Source organism: Selaginella moellendorffii, unplaced genomic scaffold (genome assembly GCF_000143415.4).
Source record: "Selaginella moellendorffii unplaced genomic scaffold, v1.0 SELMOscaffold_38, whole genome shotgun sequence".
In the NCBI taxonomy this organism is placed as follows: domain Eukaryota; kingdom Viridiplantae; phylum Streptophyta; class Lycopodiopsida; order Selaginellales; family Selaginellaceae; genus Selaginella; species Selaginella moellendorffii.
The window spans coordinates 15,571-32,982 of record NW_003314299.1 but is presented as its reverse complement, the minus strand read 5'-3'; the positions used below and the strand labels follow the sequence as shown (position 1 = coordinate 32,982).

The following is a 17,412-nucleotide window of genomic DNA, read 5'->3' as shown; positions in this document are numbered from 1 at the left end:
GAAATCCCGGGCAGGATTCGATGACGCGAAATACCACCTAATCCTCGTGGGACTCCTTGATACGTATGAGAAACTATACACCGAAAGTACCTCTCCAACTACAGCATTCAAAATCCATATCCGGATCTCATCGCGATAGAACCGAGTATATAACTCATCCCCGCGAGCTCTCCCTCTCCAGCATCGATCAGAGCAACAAATCCATGGCCCCAGCGACGAAAGAGCACTCGGCGGAGGAGGTGGACGGCCACTACGCGCTCAAGAGCATCATCTTCTCGGTGGTGACGCCCTTCGTGCTCAAGGCCGCGGTTCTCCTCGGCATCCCGGACATGATCGCCAAGTCCGGCCCCCTCACGCTCGCCCAGATCTTCTCCCGCCTCCAGGGCGCCACCAATCCCCAGCCAGATCTCCTCCACCGCATCCTCCAGTACCTCGTCTACAAGAAGATCCTCAGCGAGGAGACGAGCGGTGGCGAGACCCGCTATGGAGGCACCGGGATCTCCAAATGGCTAGCCGAGGAGCAGCACCTCTTGCTGGTTTGCACGTATGATCACGCCGCTGCCTCGCTCCACAAGCTCCACGAGGCCGTGCTCCATGGCGGGCATCCATACGAGATCGCCAACAAGGTCCACGTCTGGGGTCACGACGACGAGGAGTACAACACCTTGCTCAACCATGCCATGGTCGCGTGGAGCAGCGTCACCATCAAGCTCATCCTCGAGGCCTACGATGGTTTCAACGGGGCGAAGAAGTTGGTGGACGTTGGCGGCGGGCTGGGGATGTGCGCGGGCAAGATCAAGGCAAAGTATCCGGAAGCTGAGGTTGTCAACTTTGATCTGCCGCACACTGTTTCCAGTGCGCCAAAGACCCCCGGTACGCCAAAGTTCTCGTTCGTTTCCTTGATGGTTTGTTCTTCGTCTTGCCAGGAGTTAAACACGTTGGAGGAGACATGTTTGAGAGCGTGCCAGAAGGAGATCTTCTACTCATCAAGGTAGAGTAGGCTCATTGTTTTCTTTAGAAACTTGTCTGGATCAAAGCTAAGTTCCTGCGATTTTCCAGTCGGTCTTGCTCAACTTTAGCGATGATCACTGCGACAAGCTCCTGCGCAACTGTTTCAAGTCGCTGCCCAAGGGAGGGAAGCTCGTGATTGTGGATCTCATCCACACCAACGATGCACCGTTTGAGAGGGACCTGGACATGGCCATGTTTTCGTTCACCGAGGGCGGCAGAATCAGGACCTTTGAGGAGTATAAGGAGCTGATCGAGCGAACCGGCTTCTCCGGTGTCAATCTTGTCAAGATGCCATCCAGGGACCAAGTCATAGAAGCATACAAAGACTAGTTGCGTGTGCAGAAGAATAAAACCAAACTGTACCTTTCGAGGCATACTGGTTTCTCCGGCGAGAATCTGGTGAGAGTACCTCGCAAAGGAACAAGTTATGGAAGCTTGCAAGGGCCAAGCTAGCTAAGATGGTTGTACGCTCGGCCCGGTATATTAAAAGCTATGTACCTTTCTCTTTGAATTCTTGCATAACTAGCTCACAGGCTGTTCCAACGACGCCATTGTGAAAACTTTCTTGCCTCCAGAGCCTTGGAGGTATTGGAGCACTTGCTCCGCTGCATCAAGGCCTGAGACAATTGTTTTCCCAACGGCCAATCCTCCTCGATGATTTCCTGGAAGAGCTTTAGAGTTACGGACCACGACCGGCACAAGCAAAAACTTACCAGCGTAGAAGAGTCCAGGGAGGTCGCTCTCGAGTTTCTGGATAGAATGCAAGACATTGTCATAGCCGATGCTGTATCGTGGGAACGCCTTTTCCCAATACACATGCCTGGTAGAAGAGTTGAAGTTATCAAACCAAAAGGATTAAACTAGTTTTACGTGCCTGATAGCAGTTGGTTGACCCTCTACTCCAATTAGTCTAGACAAATCCTTCAAAGTTATATCAAGGAGCTCTTCCCTGACAAATCCAAAACAATGAAGACTTTTTTGCCACCAACTTAAACAAACTTACTTCGACCGTGATGCTAGCAATGTATTCCTGCTGCCTCCTATAAAAGTCGTAAACAGCAGCTGGTCTTCTGGAGCTCTATCAGGAAACATGAATGAAGAGAACAAGGTGCCTGCATATCATAGAACTCAAGTGAGACACTTCTCCATGAAAGGCTTCAAATAATTACCCAGCGTTTGAAAGCCATTTGCTTGTTGCTCTTTGGAGGGAACCAGCACACCGAAACCCGGAAGTGCACGCTTCACGGAGTCTTTGTTGAACATTGTTATCAACACGGACATTGGTTCGTAGATAACTGTTGGGAGATAATCAAGAGCATAAGGCTTTCCATCTTTGACAACCTTCATTGCCCTCACATCGTCCACCGGTGCCTATTAAGAGGAGCCAGTTCCAACACGAACAGAAGAAAAGAAAACAGAAACATACCGTCATGATGACTGCATCGAAGGTTTTGTCTGAGCGTTTGCTTCTCTTGCCCGATGTTTCCAAACCTGTTACTGTCCAGCTTTGACGAGAGGGATTGCCCTGTTGGTTACATGCCAATCCGGTGACAAATGTATTGAGCTTGAATTTTTCCTTTCCAATCCTCGAGACCAGTTCATTGGCCAGCGTCTATAAACAAAAACCTGTCAGCTCCATCCAAAACTAAAACAAAACAAATACTTGCCTGCATGCCACCTACAAATGAAAACGATCCTCCACGACGGGGACGTGTACGAGCAGGGAAATCAGAATCTTCGTCTTCAAACTCCACTGGTCGCAATTTTTGCTTCTTCTTCTTGCTAAAACCTGATTTAATTGCACCGACGAAGAGCGATCCATAGCTGCACGCGGTGTTCTACTTTAGTTAGAAAGGAAATGGAGTAGTAAAGTCTATACTTCTTCTCTAAGGACCACAATTCTGGAAACGAGTGACGGATCTGTGTAAAACAAAAGTTTATCCTGTTAGAGCAAGAGGCAGGATAAACTTTAAACTCACTGATATAGAGGAAGGATCCGAACCACTTGTCCCGGCAACAAATGGATCCACTGCATAATCTACGATCTAAGAAATAAAAAGGACCGTCAATAGCCCGAATCCAGGACCGGCGCTGTTTCTTACCTCGTCACCAAAGTGCCTCTCCATGAACGCTCCTACACTGGAAAATAGTTCAGAGCGGAAACAATAAAACGAAGGCTTCCACAGACCTCTCGTCTTCGTTTGATTCTGCTTTCGTTCGCTTCCATGAAAACGGCTCCGTCAAAAGTTTAAGCTAATGGCACACAAGTCAGGCCCAAAAGATTCATAAAAGTCGACAGACCTTGGCTTGAGCAGAGAAGAGACCGGTAGTGATAAATCCCAAAGGATTAGAGGGCAACTGCATAGAACAGGTAGTAAACATAAATCACAATCTAAGAACTGACCATCGTAGGAGAAGCATTGCGAACAATGTATCGTTTCTTTTGCTCCACCGGCTAAACGCCCAAGTTAGTTTTGAAACTTTTGGAGGAATTTCACACTTACAAACTGTTGCTTATCGCGAAGATGGAGATCGTCAAACATCCTGCTTATGCTTGGATCATTTTCCGTCTATGCGAAGAAGAGAAAAAGCAAAGTAAGAACACCAAAGATAAAATATTCGGTACCATTGTGTTCGGTCCCTTCTCCCAGATGAATCCATTCTCCGAAACACTCTTTAACTTCCCACCGATGGAATTTTCCGCTTCATAGACCGTCACGGAGACCCCCGCAGCTCGCAATCGATACGCTGCCGCGAGGCCACTGGAAATCAAAATCCGATCAATTAGAACACGAGAAATGCAGAGAAAAGAATCGAAATACTCACCTCGCGCCCGCTCCAACGACAGCGACCGATCCAAGAACGGGAGCTGGATCAAAGAAATGATACTATTCCATCGATTCCATCGATTGAATCGGAAGAACTCACCAGTCTCTCCCTCCGCCATCGCCATGTCTAAAACCCTCAAATTAGGGCTGACTTAACGGAATGCGACATGATATTCATCCATGCATTTCATTCGGCCACGTGGCAGTCGGCTAGTGTTTATTTCCCGCCTAAGTCCTTTAGGGTTTATGGCTTCTTCCTCGTCGATGGCGGTAGTCGATCGTCGCGCTCTTTGTCCAACGCGCTCGCGCGCGCATTCGCATTCCCGGAAATATCGATAGCTGGACTAACAGTGATTGTTTTGTTCTCTTTTTCTAGGGCGGAGAATCGGGAAGAACAGCGAATGGAGCTTATTGACTTGCGCTATCGTCCACAGGGATGCGACAAGATCGATACGTCCACGGGCGCGTATCGATCGATATGTTTTTTGCCCCAGGTATTGCCACAGGTTTTCTTTCCCATGGCGCTCTTAGTCATACTCTCGATGATCATAGCGCTTTTACTGCCGCGGCAGGGCGATTCCCGGAGCTTCTACTTGAGCCAGATGAATTTTCTCGACACGATCGACACCAAAGGCCACGCAAATCTTCTCCTCAGGTACATATCTCTCACTCAGATCATCGGCTCCGGGAAGAACAGCGTCGGGCGAGCGTTCTACAATCGCCCCGTCTATCTCTTGGATCAGACCACCGGCAAGGCTCTCTCTTTCCAGACACACTTCGTCTTCCAGATCCTCCACGGTGGAGCTCCCGCCGACGGCATGACGTTCCTCATCTCTCCACACATGAGCTTCGATCTCACAGCGTCGGGTGGCCAGTATCTGGGCTTCAACGCCGAGGGAACCAACGGGAACGCGAGCAACCATCTCTTCGGTGTGGAATTCGACACCTTCTCCAACGAGTGGGATCCTCCGAATCCTCACGTCGGGGTGGACGTGAACGGGGTGAATTCCACTGGCAAGACCATCATCCAGGACGAGCTCGAGCTGAGCCTCGTAAGAAACATGACACTCAAGGCAAGGATAGAGTTCGATGGGAGCTTGGAACAAGTGAAAGTCTGGCTGGTGGAGAATGGATCGGACTGGCAAGAACCGGTTTTGATCACCAACGTGAGCTTGAGCAGCGTTCTACTCCCAGAGATGTGGGTGGGCTTCTCGGCTGCTACAGGTTTCTCAACCGAGCTCCACAACGTTTATAGTTGGTCGTTTTCAGTGGAGGATCCAGCTCCAGCTCCAACCATGGTTTCACCCGAGCTCTCCAGAGGCGACAGAAACAAGGGGGTGATTGTCAAGGCTTCGGTTCCGCTGTCAGTGTTCGCGGTGGCTGTTGCCGGAACGATCGTGATCTATGGTTTCTACCTGGCGAAGAAAGCTACATACCCGTGCGTTCCCCAGATCACAAGCTTCACGTACAGGGAGCTTCACTCGGCAACGAAAGGATTCAGCTCGAAGGAGCTTCTCGGCAAGGGAGGCTCGTGTGTGGTTTACAAGGGATATATCTCCAGCATCGGCTCTCAGGTGGCTGTCAAGGCTTTGTCCGAGGCGCCAAAGCACGCGGAGGCTCAGTTTCTAGCGGAGCTCTCGGTCATCAGCACGGTCCGGCACCACAATCTAGTTTCTCTCCGGGGCTGGTGCAAGGAGAAGAACAAGCTGCTGCTCGTCTACGAGTTCATGGCCAACGGAAGCCTGGATCACTTCATCTTCTCCAAGCAGCCGAGAGTGCTACTGTCGTGGAGCCAGCGCTACGAGATCATGAAAGGTGTGGCCGAGGCGCTGGCCTACCTTCACGAGGGACTCGGCAAGAGGATAGTTCACAGGGACGTGAAAGCAGCGAACGTTCTCCTGGACGAGAACTTCGTCGCAAAGCTGGGGGACTTCGGGCTGGCCAAGTCCATGGAGCATGCCAAAGGCGCGCAGACCATGACGAAGGCCGGGACAGTGGGATACATCGCTCCGGAGCTGGCATTCACAGGCAGAGCTACGGAGAAGTCGGATGTTTACAGCTTTGGGATCCTGGTTTTGGAGATCGTAGCAGGGCGGCAAGCTCTGGACTACACTGTCCAGTCCACGGAAGCCAACATCGCCGCCGACGATTGCCCTGTGCTGATCGACTGGGTGTGGAGGAAGCACGAGCATGACAAGCTTGTGGAAGCCATAGACTCGAGGCTGCAAGTGGAAGGCAAGGAAGAAGAGGTGCTCAAGACGATCAGGATGGGATTGCTGTGCTGCTTGCCGGATGCAAACCATCGCCCAACAATGAAGAGGTGCTGCCAGCTGCTGAATGGAGACGCGGAGATCCCAGCCATGCCGGATTCGAGGCCGCGAGCCGTGTCGATCCGGCTATTTGACGATGAGTATGAGTCGGGCACCGTGAGCTACATGATGGATTGGCAGCGCATCGTTTCGAGCAGCTCAAGCTAAGTTTTTTCTTTCTTCTTAGGATGGAGATATAAGATCCTCTAGAATTATTCTAGGTCAGAAGATTACTTTCCCTCCAAATTTCAAATATTAGGGCTTCTAGTAGTTGAGTGATGGTCAGCTATGGCGAAGCGCGCCTTCGCCCTGGATCCTCTCACGAATCTGGACAGGATCCTCTCCAGGCCCAAATCGCCCACGACGTATGGATTTCTGCTGCAGCTGTGCGGCGACGCGCGCGCGATCAATCAGGGCAGGGCAATCCACCGGTATTTGGCGGGATCAGGTCTGATCGATCGCGAGGTTTTCGTGGCGAATCATCTGGTGAGCATGTATGGAAGGTGTGGCTGCGTTGATGATGCCCGCGCGGTGTTTGGCTCGATGCGCAAGAGGAATGTGGTGTCGTGGACGGCGATCATCGCGGCATTTGCCTCGCGCGGGCGATCTCGCGAGGCGCTGGAGTACTTTTCGGCGATGCAGCTTGATGGGGTGGCTCCAAACAAGGTGACTTTCGTGACTGTTCTTGATGCTTGCTGTGAGAGCACCGTGAGATTGGTGGACGGCTGCGTGGTCGAATGTGGCCTGGGATGTGATCCAGTCGTGGGGACTGCTCTTGTGTGCTCGTATGGAAGATGGCAGTGCTTTGGCGATGCAAGGAGGGTGTTTTCCAGAGTTTCTGAGGCTGATCTCATTCTTTGGAATTCTGTGCTTGCAGCGCACGCCGGGGATCCGAGAGGGATGTTCCTCCAATTCACGAGAATGCTGCTCGATGGCATTGGACCGGACTGTGTGACGTTCTCTACAGTCGTGAGCTCGTGCTCCAGCAGTAGAGATCTCGCTCGAGGTAAACTTTTTCATGGCTTAGTAGTGGAGAGTGGTAACGAGTCTGATCTTTTCGTTGGAAACGCTCTTGTGGAGATGTATAGGAAGTGTGGAAGCATCGAGGGCGCGAGGGAGATGTTCTTTCGGATGGAGAGGAGAGACGTTATCACCTGGAACTCGCTGCTCGCCGCGTGTGTGGAGCAGTGCTGCCATGAAGAAGCTCTCCAGCTCTTCCGACAGATGCAAACTGAGAAGAGAGTTTTCCCGGACAAGATCACCTTCTCGTGTGTTCTCAACGCCTGTGCCGTGCTGATGGACTTAAGTCAAGGCCGAAAAGTTCACGAGTGCTTGGGCGAGCTTGGCATGGACGTGAACGACACCGGCATTGGCACTGCGCTCGTCAACATGTATGGGAGGTGCAAAAGTCTGGACGAGGCCAGGGAAACTTTCGACCAGATCGAGCGGAAAGACGTGGCAACGTGGACAGTGATGATCACAGCACTCGCGGAAGCCGAAGACTTTGGTGGCTGCTTGATACTGTTCCAGGAGATGCTGCTCCAAGGCATGCTTCCCAACAAGGTGACGTTCCTGGCGCTGCTAAGCGGATGTGGAAGTCTGGCTTCGCTGGAAGAAGCCAAGCTTGTTCACTCTTACGCCGCTGCTGCTGGCTTGGAATCCGATGCTGCAGTGAGCAACACGATCGTCAGTCTCTACGGCAAGTGTGGAAGCATCCAAGACGCAGAGCTCGTGTTTGACAAGCTGGGCAGAAACAGGGACATAGTTTCCTGGAACGCTATGATGGATGCTTACGCGGAGAACGAGCAGGAAACCGGTGCCTCGAAGCTCTACCGAGTGATGCTACTCGAAGGCATGGCTCCCGACACATTCACCTTCGCCAGCAGCTTAAACTCCTGCGACAGCAGCTCGATATTTGGAAGAGAAGTCCACGGGCACGTACTGGAAGCCGGAGTGGAGAAGAACTCCGTCGTAGAGAACGCCCTGGTGAGCATGTACGTCAAGTGCGGGAGCTTGCAAGAGGCACGGAAGATCTTCGACGGCATGGAGCACAGGAACGTGATAACTTGGACAGCGATGGTGGCTGCATTCGCCGAGCTGGGAAAATGCAAAGAAACACTGGTCCTCTTCCAGAAGATGCAAGCTGAGGGTGTCAAGCCAAACAAAGTTACTCTCTCGGCGATCGTCAACTGGTGCGCACAGCTCGGGAGTGACACAAAGAGCTCCAAGCTGGTCGAGATGTGCGTGGAAGAAGCCGGGCTGGAGCTGGAACTCATAGTAGCCAACGCGCTCCTCAACTTATACGCCAAGTCTGCGAGGCTCCGGCAAGCTTTCCGCCTCTTCAACAGGATGCCTCAGCGAGACTCCCTCTCGTGGAACCTGGTGATCTCGTCTCACGCCCAGCACGGATTCGCGAGCGAGTCATTGCTGCTCTTCCAGAGGATGAAGCAGGAAGGAATGAAGCCGGACGGCGTCACCTTTCTCAACATCATCGCAGCCTGCGGCCACTGCGGCGAAGTGGAAGAAGGCTGCCGGCATTTTGGCTGCTTGGAGAGAGAGTATGGGATCTCTCCCACGGCGGAGCAGCGAGGATGCGTTGTGGATCTCTTGGGGCGGGCAGGACGCATCGTAGAGGCTCGGGAGTTCATCGCGAAGAACGGTCTTCACTCGAGCGTCCCTGCGTGGATGTCCGTCTTGGGTGCTTGCCGGGCTCTTGGAAATGTGGAGGAAGGGAAAGCTGCGGCTGACAAGCTCGTCGACCTGGATCCACAAAACTCTGCGTCGTACGTCATGCTCTCGAATCTCTACGCAAGATAATCGTTATCACGGACTTGGGAGAACTTAGATCATCTCGTGAAAGTTGGAGCGTCCATCAGCCCTGCGATCAGGAAGATGGCACTGTGTCAATAACGAGATTTTTGGTTTTCAGCCAATGGAAACAGAAACAGAGCTAATAATGTCTAATTATGAATACCACTTATAGACAATGAGTGTGCTGATCTTGATACTACCTTTAGTGCTCTTGTGCCATTGCCAAAGACTCTGAAGATTATACATTAAACTATGCAGTGATCAGCATCAACCCAAAGCAAGAGGCAAGATAAACTCCCACCAAATAATACATGAAATTGAGAGATATCAGTTGACTTGGGTAGTGTCAACACATAAGTAAAGGGTTTGTGTGGAATGGGGTATATATTGAAGTGGTTTAAAGCATTTTTATGAGCTTTCATGAGCAAAAGCATGCTTCAGCTTGCATTGGAGGAGGGTCATGTCCCAAGGTAAGCGAAACTCATCACAATGTGGTTTTGAATAAGTTAGTCAAACAAAAAACTGGTCAAGTGAAGAAGCATTCTTAGTGCTAGGCCTTTTGTGCTAAAAAAAGTTTTGCTTTATATTTGTTTAGTCTATATGGGACATAGGGAATGTACATTTATGTTTTATTGACACATTATCATATGCAATTAATTCAAATGGTTGAAAAACTTGAATTGGTTCTAATGATCTAGGAGGTGGCACCATAGAGATACTCTTGACGTATTTGAGGCCAATATAGTTAATACTACATGTTTTCCAAAACTTTGTGATACTCAAATATAGAGCTATCATGGAATAAAAGTAACCACAAGTTAATATAATACATTGGTACTACTAATTGATACTCAACACCATGTCCTTAGCCATTTTGAACTTTTTGGTATCACCAAAAAGTTACGATCAGCATGAGGTTTATTGCCATCTAAAACATTCTATAACTGCAGACATCACTTGATCATACATTTTTTTGGAAGTAGAGGAGGCAACCCATCCACAAGAATAACCATAAATAGTGCATGAGATAAAGCATTTATATCAGCCATATATCATTATGAATCTATAGTCTTAAAGTAATGAAGCATCCATGCAAAGGATAAATCCACGAGAAAGGTCATGCAGAAGTTAAAAGTTTCTTAAGCTACTCAAATGTTTTTTAGCATTTTTATGACAAACTTCACATCCTGTCAAAGAAAATTATGCAAAGTAGAAGCAATCTTGGAAAATTATGGCACTAACTGGGCCAAATAATAGTGTTTTCCAAGAATTAATGTAACTTTACATAATGGATTTATTCAACAACCCATTTCTTTTCAAGATCTAACTGCCTCCATCTTGTGAGGATACTATACTTCAGAAGTGATTTTAAAAGGGAGTGCCATATGTCTCAAACTAAGTGATATTAAAATGAAGCACCATATGTCTCAAACTATAACCCGTCAGTTATAGCAATCTTGCCAACACCACTAATGCCATGGCTACAGCAAGCAGCTGGTGGACAGCCAGTGGTCAGTGGCTAGCAACCACACCCAGCCAGCGGCCACAGCACCATAGTGATTCTAGCCTCTAGGAACTAGAGCTTCCAGAACATGGAGTTCTCATGTCTTAAAGCTAATTGTCTAAGTGTTGGCCTTTTAATCAATTATTATTATTATTATTATTATTATTAAGGTTTACATCTGATATTATATTTAACCCTTTATTCTTGAAACTTATGGTAGTGTAAGAACTTTAAAAAAACTATTTGGATAACCTCATAGAACAATGTGGATGAACTATAATCTATATTAAAAACTATACATTACCTATAAATAATTTTCTGCACATGTTATGCACCAACACTTGGTTTGCTTAATCATATTCCAATTGATCAATTGAATGTTTATAATTTATAAGCACAAGAATAATCTTACTGCATATCAACCATTAGATGGTAGAATAAACTAGAATATACCAGGAAGTTTTTAGTAAAGTCTATAAATTATAAACATGTTATAATTACAAGATTAATTTAAATGGATAACAACCATTAGAATATTCGAAATATATGCACTACCACTACAAAATTTATGTGAACAAACCATATGAAAGAATGTATCAATGCGCTAGAGTAAAAAAAACATACATATTTCTATATGTAATGCTGAAAAATATGTAAGAAAAACCATACCAAAATTTGCCACAACCATATGAAATCGAAAAACCACACCATTTTGCTTGTTGTGTTGATGCTTAGGACTGATGAGTGTGTTGGTCACTGCAGCGTTTGACAGCAGCAGCAGCGTAGCCCAGCAAGCCAGAACAAGATCAAGCAGTCCCGCCAAAGTTTTCAGCTTCCGAGAGTGCTGTGATCATCACAATCTTCCTGCTCAATATCATTGGTGGAGAGTTTTCCTGTTGTTGTCCAGAATTTTGCATCTCCCATGCATGTTGACCAGCACAGTGCACTATCAGTTCATATCCATGCCAAGTTTGCCCAAGCACTGGTGAACTTTTTGGCCTTGACTTAAATCCATCAGCACAACACAGGCGTTGAGAACCCTCGAGAAGGTGATCTTGTCCGGGAAAACTCTCTTCTCTGTTTGCATCTGTCAGAAGAGCTGGAGAGCTTCTTCATGGCAGCACTGCTCCACACACGGGATAACATCTCGAAAGAATATCTCCCTCGATGCTTCCACACTTCTTATATCTTATATATCTCCACAACAGCGTTTCCAACGAAATGATTAGACTCGTTACCATTCTCCAATACGAAGCCATGAAAAAGCTTACCTCGGACGAGATCTCTACTGCTCGCACAAGCTCACGACCGTAGAGAACGTCATACAGTCCGGTCGAATGCTGTGGAGCAGCATTCTCGTAAATTGGAGGGACATCCCTCTCGGATCTCTGCGTGCAAGCACAGAGAAACTCTGGAAAACACCCTCCTTGCATCGCCAAAGCACTGCCATCTTCCATACGAGCACAGAAGAGCAGTCCCCACGACTGGATCGCACCTCACAGAACAGTCACGAAAGTCACCTTGTTTGGCGCCACCCCATCAAGCTAGCCAGTGCCTCACGAGATCGCCCGCGCGAGGCAAATGCCGCGATGATCGCCGTCCATTCCTCTTGCGCATCGAGCCAAACACCGGATGGGCGTTGCCGATGTAACCACACTTTCACGATCTTCAGAATCCAGATGGCGGTGGCTCTCATGTCGAACGCGCTCGATTGGATTTAACTTAAAAGTGAGACTGTACAAACCTAGTATATTAATCGAAAGTATGCCACGGGGAAACCTTGGAGAAAGAAGATTGTAGAAGTGGCCATTTGGCTTAAAATAATAAACTGATAGATTATTTATATGTTGCACAAATGTAATAATGTAACAATTAAGTAATAAAGAAATGATTATATTACTAATTCATACTTTATCTTTATCCATTTTTGTATCACCAGCTCCACCACCACCAGAACCAGAACCTATAGTTTTTCCTGATCAGCCTATGATGATCCACTCAAGTAATCGCAACTTATTATCTAAAGAACATTTTAAATCGATATTACATAACATGGATGAATATATAGACTCTTTACTAAAAGTAAAAACTGTTTGGACCAGGAGTTCCACTATAACATTTAATCTTAATGAACATATGTATGCTAGGGTAGTATTTTGGATCCATTTGCCATTGGGTAATAATGCAATGGCTCCTATTATATGTAGTATAAATCCCTTAAAATTTGGATATGGTCCAATAGAAGCTCTTAATGCATTTTATAGAATTCGCAATTACATCTCAAAATCTGCAAAGACTAGTGGTAAAAGTAAAGAACAGAAGTATTATGGAGGATATGAAGCTAATTTTAAGAATTACGGTTTGCAATATGATGCTTATGGTTCAAATCTAGCTTATAATAATTATAATAATTTTATAACACCCAAGATTACTCAGCATGTGTATAATTATGATGGTAATTGTATTATTTATAGATCATCACTTATTGGTGGTGATATGGAAAAAGTTACATCGATCATATTAAATGGAAATAGCTTAGTGTCACCTTATAAAAATTATAGATTGACAATGAAAAACTGTCAATTAGTTTTTTATCAAATTAAAAATAGACGTAATATTTGGAAAAGTGAAGGTTTTAACTTATTGACATCAAATAAAGAGCTTGATTCTCTGATATCAAGTGATTGTTTCGCACATTTAGACCGGACTGGTCATTTAACTATTGTTAATAATAGAGTTATTATATGGGAACTAGTATCACGATATTCGAAATATCAAACAGGATTAGAAGTTTCAGACGATGGTCATATCTATATCTATGATACAGAGAAAGGTGAAATACTATGGTCAATTTCTTAACAATGTTCCTATATGTTAATTCTAAAGAATTTTGGTTAATTAGGATAAGTAAAATAAATCAAACTTTTTCAAATTCACGTTTGATGAGAAATTGCTACAAAATTATTGATTTTCTTCCATTGTCCAGTTGATAGCCAACTTTTTTCCCTTGAATTCCACTCCATCAGCCTCTGCAGCTTTGAGTACTCAAGCTTCCGTAATAAACAACCTTTGTTCGTGAACAAAAATCGCACTTTCCAACTTCGCAGACTCTACTTCATACATTGTGCAAACACATAAAAGCTTTTCTATGAGCTAGAACCTTCTTCATTTTGTCGAGCACTGGGGACGATGAAGTAGCTCCATAGGTCAGTCCCACGCCACTTCCTCTTTTTCTTGTCCACCAAGCTCAAAACTAGGGCGCGGATGAATGACGCGGATACTCAAATGGGAGAGGCTGCCGGGTGAGACCACAGCTTGATTTGATCGCTTATTTCTCTTTTCCTTGCAGCGCAGAGAGCTCGCGCAGGCCACACTGCCACGCTCGTTGGCGGCAGCAGGATTTTGGTCTTCGGTGGACGATGCGGAGACCAATTCATGAATGATTTGTGGGAATTCGACCTACAGCGCGAGAAATGGAGGCAGCTCCAAGAGCACGCTCCTTTTGCTGCCCGGGCTTATCACTCCGCGACAGTGGTGGGGAAGAACACGCTTTGGATCATCGGTGGAAGTGATGCCAAGACGATCCACGATGATGTTCACGCTCTTAACACGGAAACTCTCGAGGTAAATTAGGTACCTTCTCTTCTTTCCTTCATTTCTTTTGTATCATTTTTCCTCCAGTGGTCTACTCCAGTTTTAAAATCACAAGGAACTCCAAGAGGTACTCACGCAGCTGTGATTCACCCTCTAAATCCGAAGTGTATTCTCGTCTTTGGTGGCTATGGTGGATTCAAGCCTGGGACTTTTAACTGGCTTGGCGATCTCTCGGTGCTAAACACAGGTAACTCTGTTGAATGCAAGCTCTGCCTACATACTTAAGTAGCGCTTTTAGATTCTTTGCAGTGGGAGGTGCTACAACCGGGAGGAAATTGTCCTTGCTCGAGGGGTTATCATAGTTTTACCACGTTTGGACACAACGTTTTACTCTTTGGAGGGAAGAACAACTCTGGTATAGTTGAAGAGGACGATTTGAGGTGATCGGGTGCGTTTGTTGTGCTTTGATTTCTTCTACAATTTTCACGCTTTCAGTGTGTACGATGGCTTTGAGAACAAATGGTTTACCATAAAACCGTCTGGCGAAGGTCCTTGTCCTCGCTCAAATCACGCTGCGGTACTGGCGCATGAAACGAGCATATTTGTCCATGGTGGTCGCTATGGAAAGTCACGTTTGAACGATATTTATTCGCTCGAGGTAATCGAGAAATACAGTTCTTGTTGCTGAACTTGGCAGAAAGTCTTGTAGATTGCTGCCAGCGGCGCTTCTTACAAGTGGCAAAATTACGATTCTAAAGTGGTGGACAGTAAGTCGAGAACTTTGAAGATAGCTGATGCAGCGGATGGGCCAGAAGGCCGTGCGGCACATTGCCTTGTTGTCTGCAATGATTCTCTCTACATGCTTGGTGGCTATGGTGGTAAAGGTAAGCTTTAACAATTTCTTCTGTAAACCTTGCAAGTTTGTTTCTTCAGGTGGTACATTCTCTGATATGTACGTGGTGCGACGTCTTCCACAAAAAGGTTCGGCTTTGGAGTCTTCTTTCCTTTGCTAACGCGCTCGAAATGCAGGAAGGCAAACTAAGTCAAAGGCAACATCTCGAAAAGTTTCTTTTGTCTCACTTCCTCTGGAGGGTGGGGAAGACAATGAGGGATGGTTCAGCACCAGGAAAGAAGGTATGTGCCTCGCCATGATCACCTTTAAAACTTATTTGCGTAAAAACTGGTGTCTAGCTCTTTCTGCAAGCCATACTGGTGTAGGCATTGAAGCCGACGACCCATACCATTGGACGCCAGAAGATACAGCAGAAAGAACTGTGCTGTTAGGGGAGACATCGATGAAGCCGTGTAGCAGCACGAAAAGAAAGGTAGCATTGAAACAGTTGCTCATATATCCTTAACCATTTTGTGGCAGTCACCTCCGGGATTTCCTCAAGAAGATCTCGCAAGAGAAGTACAAAATATGCGTAACAAGCGTCTTGTTTTGGAGGGTCAAGTAGCTGCAGCGCAGGCTGGAATGACAAAAGCCTCGACAGAATTAGAAACTGTTCAGGCTGAAAAAGAACGTTTGCAACGAAGAGTTGACGCGCTTCAAGATCAGGTAACAGATATTACTTTCGATGTGTTGTATAACATCGATCTTGATTTAGCTTTCAGGTTGACACTGAGAGTACCAAAGCAAGCTTGTTGCAAAGGGAACTTGAGGAGCGGGTAATAGCAAGCCAGAGAACAGAAGTTTTGTCGACACAACTCAGAGAAGAATTGCAGGTTAGCTGTTTCTTTCAACTTCACAATCATCTCCTTCGAGCATCTTGTCAGGCAAGCGCCTTGAAATTGGACTCGAAGGAAAGAGAGAAGCAGGATCTTCACTATCAACTCAAATCTGTGGAAAAGAAATTGGATGAGCGGGAAAGGTTTGCAGTCGATATCAGTTTTGGAATGCACGTTACTGACTTCGTGCTTGCAGTTCACTAGAGCGAATCAAAGAGTTGCACGAGGATGCAGTTTTAGAGCGCGACGAATACAAATCCTGTGTAGGCACACAGCTTCTTTGCTGGTACTTGAGATTTTACATGACATATGCTTCAGGTACAAAAGCTGGAAATGGAGCTTCAGAAGCAAATGCAAGCTCTACAACAAATGAAGTCAAACTATGATACGGAACGCAGTTTCTTATTACAGGCAAGAATTTTTGGCTTTATCCTGTAGGCCTCATTATTTCTGCTTGTAGGAAGTTGCTGAAAGAAAAGGAACAGCTGATAGAATTTTCACGGAGCTAGGGATATCGAAGGTTTACGTGATGGCTTTGGCTGCATAGATGAACTCATGGACTCCTTTCTCATGCGACAGGAATCGTGCAGGGCTATGCAAGAACATGTAACTCTACTAACAAAACAACTAGATCAGGTAAATTTGTGCTATCAATATTTTCTTTTCTTGATACTAGAGCTTGGCGACTGAAGGCAAATGAGAAGCTAGATCGACACCACAGAGAGAAGGAAGAGCTGAACCGATCAAACGGGGCTCTTTCGGCTGAACTACAACAGGTCACGTCTTTGAAAATTCTAAGCTAGATTGCGGTGTTGATTCTATATTCGACAGGTGAAAGCGGCAAAAGATGGAACCGAGTCCACTTTGCAGCTTCTGCGAAACGAGCTTGCGTCTGCTCGGACGTTGATGGAGAGGGTAAAACTTGTAAAGCTCACAATTTGTGCTAAGTAAATCGCCTTCGCGTAGAATGCTTTGGAAGTCACAAAGATGAAGGAGAACGCCGACGAAGCCGCAAGTCACATAGCAACACTCCATTCGTCACTCAGAAAGGTATGAGCTAGAAAACTCCGATCACCTTACAATGTTTCTCTCAACAGGCTCAGGAAGAACTGAGGCTCAAAGTTGCAGACAACGATCGATTGAGGTAAAAGGTCAATCTTTCCGGTTTTCTTAAAACCTTGCTCCTTTTATGTGTTCTTCCCAGGAACCATCTCCACGAGCTTGAAGAATTCGAGCAATCTCAAGTCCAACTCCTCCAAAGTCACATAGAAAGGCTCCAATGTTTACGCCAGTCGTGTCCAAGGATATAAAACACTATAAAATTGTGGAGATCGACAGCAGTCGTCATATAAAGGTCCACTATAAATGTGTGAGGACCCATTGTGTAAGCGTTGTTGTCCACATTGTATAATGAATCGATTTCTTTTCCATCTCTCTGCCAATGTGGGACACGACATGGACGTCCTCCAAGCTTGTGGGAGGTGAATATTCTAATCAATCAATGCATTTAAAATTCACTTGGAGTGGAATATTTAGCTAGGGTTTTCTCGTCTTCCTCGCTCCGCAAAAGCGTTTCTCGTGGTCACGCGCGGTAATATCGATCGATGGATGATTCTTCCCCTCCTAA

The 17,412-nt window shown here is 46.4% G+C and overlaps 5 protein-coding genes across 5 annotated transcripts; 4 read left to right on the top strand and 1 right to left on the bottom strand.

Annotated features, from left to right (window-relative positions):
- Positions 1-100: 100 nt before the first annotated feature.
- Positions 101-1,522, top strand: LOC112349399 (anthranilate N-methyltransferase-like). The gene is made up of 3 exons (XM_024683760.1): positions 101-873; positions 927-991; positions 1,060-1,522. Exons 1-3 carry the CDS (start codon positions 204-206, stop codon positions 1,339-1,341), a joined length of 1,017 nt encoding a protein of 338 aa, XP_024539528.1. The 5' UTR covers positions 101-203; the 3' UTR covers positions 1,342-1,522.
- LOC9658698 (protoporphyrinogen oxidase 2, chloroplastic/mitochondrial) lies at positions 1,442-4,004 on the bottom strand. The gene is made up of 17 exons (XM_024683759.1): positions 3,940-4,004; positions 3,838-3,880; positions 3,638-3,773; positions 3,516-3,581; positions 3,416-3,466; positions 3,313-3,369; positions 3,200-3,264; positions 3,114-3,150; positions 2,991-3,056; positions 2,891-2,931; positions 2,679-2,835; positions 2,438-2,623; positions 2,181-2,382; positions 2,015-2,123; positions 1,886-1,960; positions 1,725-1,831; positions 1,442-1,673 (listed from the first exon to the last, which is right to left on the bottom strand). Exons 1-17 carry the CDS (start codon positions 3,962-3,964, stop codon positions 1,534-1,536), a joined length of 1,563 nt encoding a protein of 520 aa, XP_024539527.1. The 5' UTR covers positions 3,965-4,004; the 3' UTR covers positions 1,442-1,533.
- A 2-nt stretch (positions 4,005-4,006) lies between these two features.
- On the top strand, positions 4,007-6,316 carry LOC9658697 (probable L-type lectin-domain containing receptor kinase S.7). The gene has a single exon (XM_002978702.2). The coding sequence runs from the start codon at positions 4,007-4,009 to the stop codon at positions 6,314-6,316; it is 2,310 nt and encodes a 769-aa protein (XP_002978748.2).
- A 120-nt stretch (positions 6,317-6,436) lies between these two features.
- LOC9653854 (pentatricopeptide repeat-containing protein At3g20730) lies at positions 6,437-9,121 on the top strand. Its single transcript, XM_024683859.1, has one exon. It carries the CDS (start codon positions 6,437-6,439, stop codon positions 8,963-8,965), a length of 2,529 nt encoding a protein of 842 aa, XP_024539627.1. The 3' UTR covers positions 8,966-9,121.
- Positions 9,122-13,653: 4,532 nt separating this feature from the next.
- LOC9658695 (tip elongation aberrant protein 1) lies at positions 13,654-17,213 on the top strand. The gene is made up of 21 exons (XM_024683831.1): positions 13,654-13,765; positions 13,813-14,087; positions 14,145-14,304; positions 14,356-14,497; positions 14,553-14,715; positions 14,767-14,941; positions 14,991-15,038; positions 15,087-15,191; positions 15,249-15,382; positions 15,430-15,615; positions 15,672-15,782; positions 15,834-15,928; positions 15,982-16,048; positions 16,104-16,196; positions 16,246-16,305; positions 16,365-16,421; positions 16,478-16,561; positions 16,617-16,700; positions 16,752-16,835; positions 16,883-16,929; positions 16,990-17,213. The coding sequence occupies exons 1-21, from the start codon at positions 13,732-13,734 to the stop codon at positions 17,093-17,095; spliced, it is 2,310 nt and encodes a 769-aa protein (XP_024539599.1). The 5' UTR covers positions 13,654-13,731; the 3' UTR covers positions 17,096-17,213.
- The last annotated feature ends 199 nt before the right edge of the window (positions 17,214-17,412 follow it).

Coding starts and splice junctions, on each gene's coding strand:
- LOC9658697 (XM_002978702.2), top strand. CDS start 4,007: ATGATATTCATCCATGCATTTCATTCGGCCACGTGGCAGTCGGCTAGT.
- LOC112349399 (XM_024683760.1), top strand. CDS start 204: ATGGCCCCAGCGACGAAAGAGCACTCGGCGGAGGAGGTGGACGGCCAC. Junction 874..926: donor CAGTGCGCCAAAGACCCCCG/GTACGCCAAAGT, acceptor TCGTCTTGCCAG/GAGTTAAACACGTTGGAGGA. Junction 992..1,059: donor GAGATCTTCTACTCATCAAG/GTAGAGTAGGCT, acceptor GCGATTTTCCAG/TCGGTCTTGCTCAACTTTAG.
- LOC9658695 (XM_024683831.1), top strand. CDS start 13,732: ATGACGCGGATACTCAAATGGGAGAGGCTGCCGG. Junction 15,192..15,248: donor GTTCAGCACCAGGAAAGAAG/GTATGTGCCTCG, acceptor ACTGGTGTCTAG/CTCTTTCTGCAAGCCATACT. Junction 16,836..16,882: donor TCCATTCGTCACTCAGAAAG/GTATGAGCTAGA, acceptor TTCTCTCAACAG/GCTCAGGAAGAACTGAGGCT.
- LOC9658698 (XM_024683759.1), bottom strand. CDS start 3,964: ATGGCGATGGCGGAGGGAGAGACTG. Junction 2,932..2,990: donor CGGATCCTTCCTCTATATCA/GTGAGTTTAAAG, acceptor TGTTTTACACAG/ATCCGTCACTCGTTTCCAGA. Junction 2,836..2,890: donor TTGTGGTCCTTAGAGAAGAA/GTATAGACTTTA, acceptor CACCGCGTGCAG/CTATGGATCGCTCTTCGTCG.
- LOC9653854 (XM_024683859.1), top strand. CDS start 6,437: ATGGCGAAGCGCGCCTTCGCCCTGGATCCTCTCACGAATCTGGACAGG.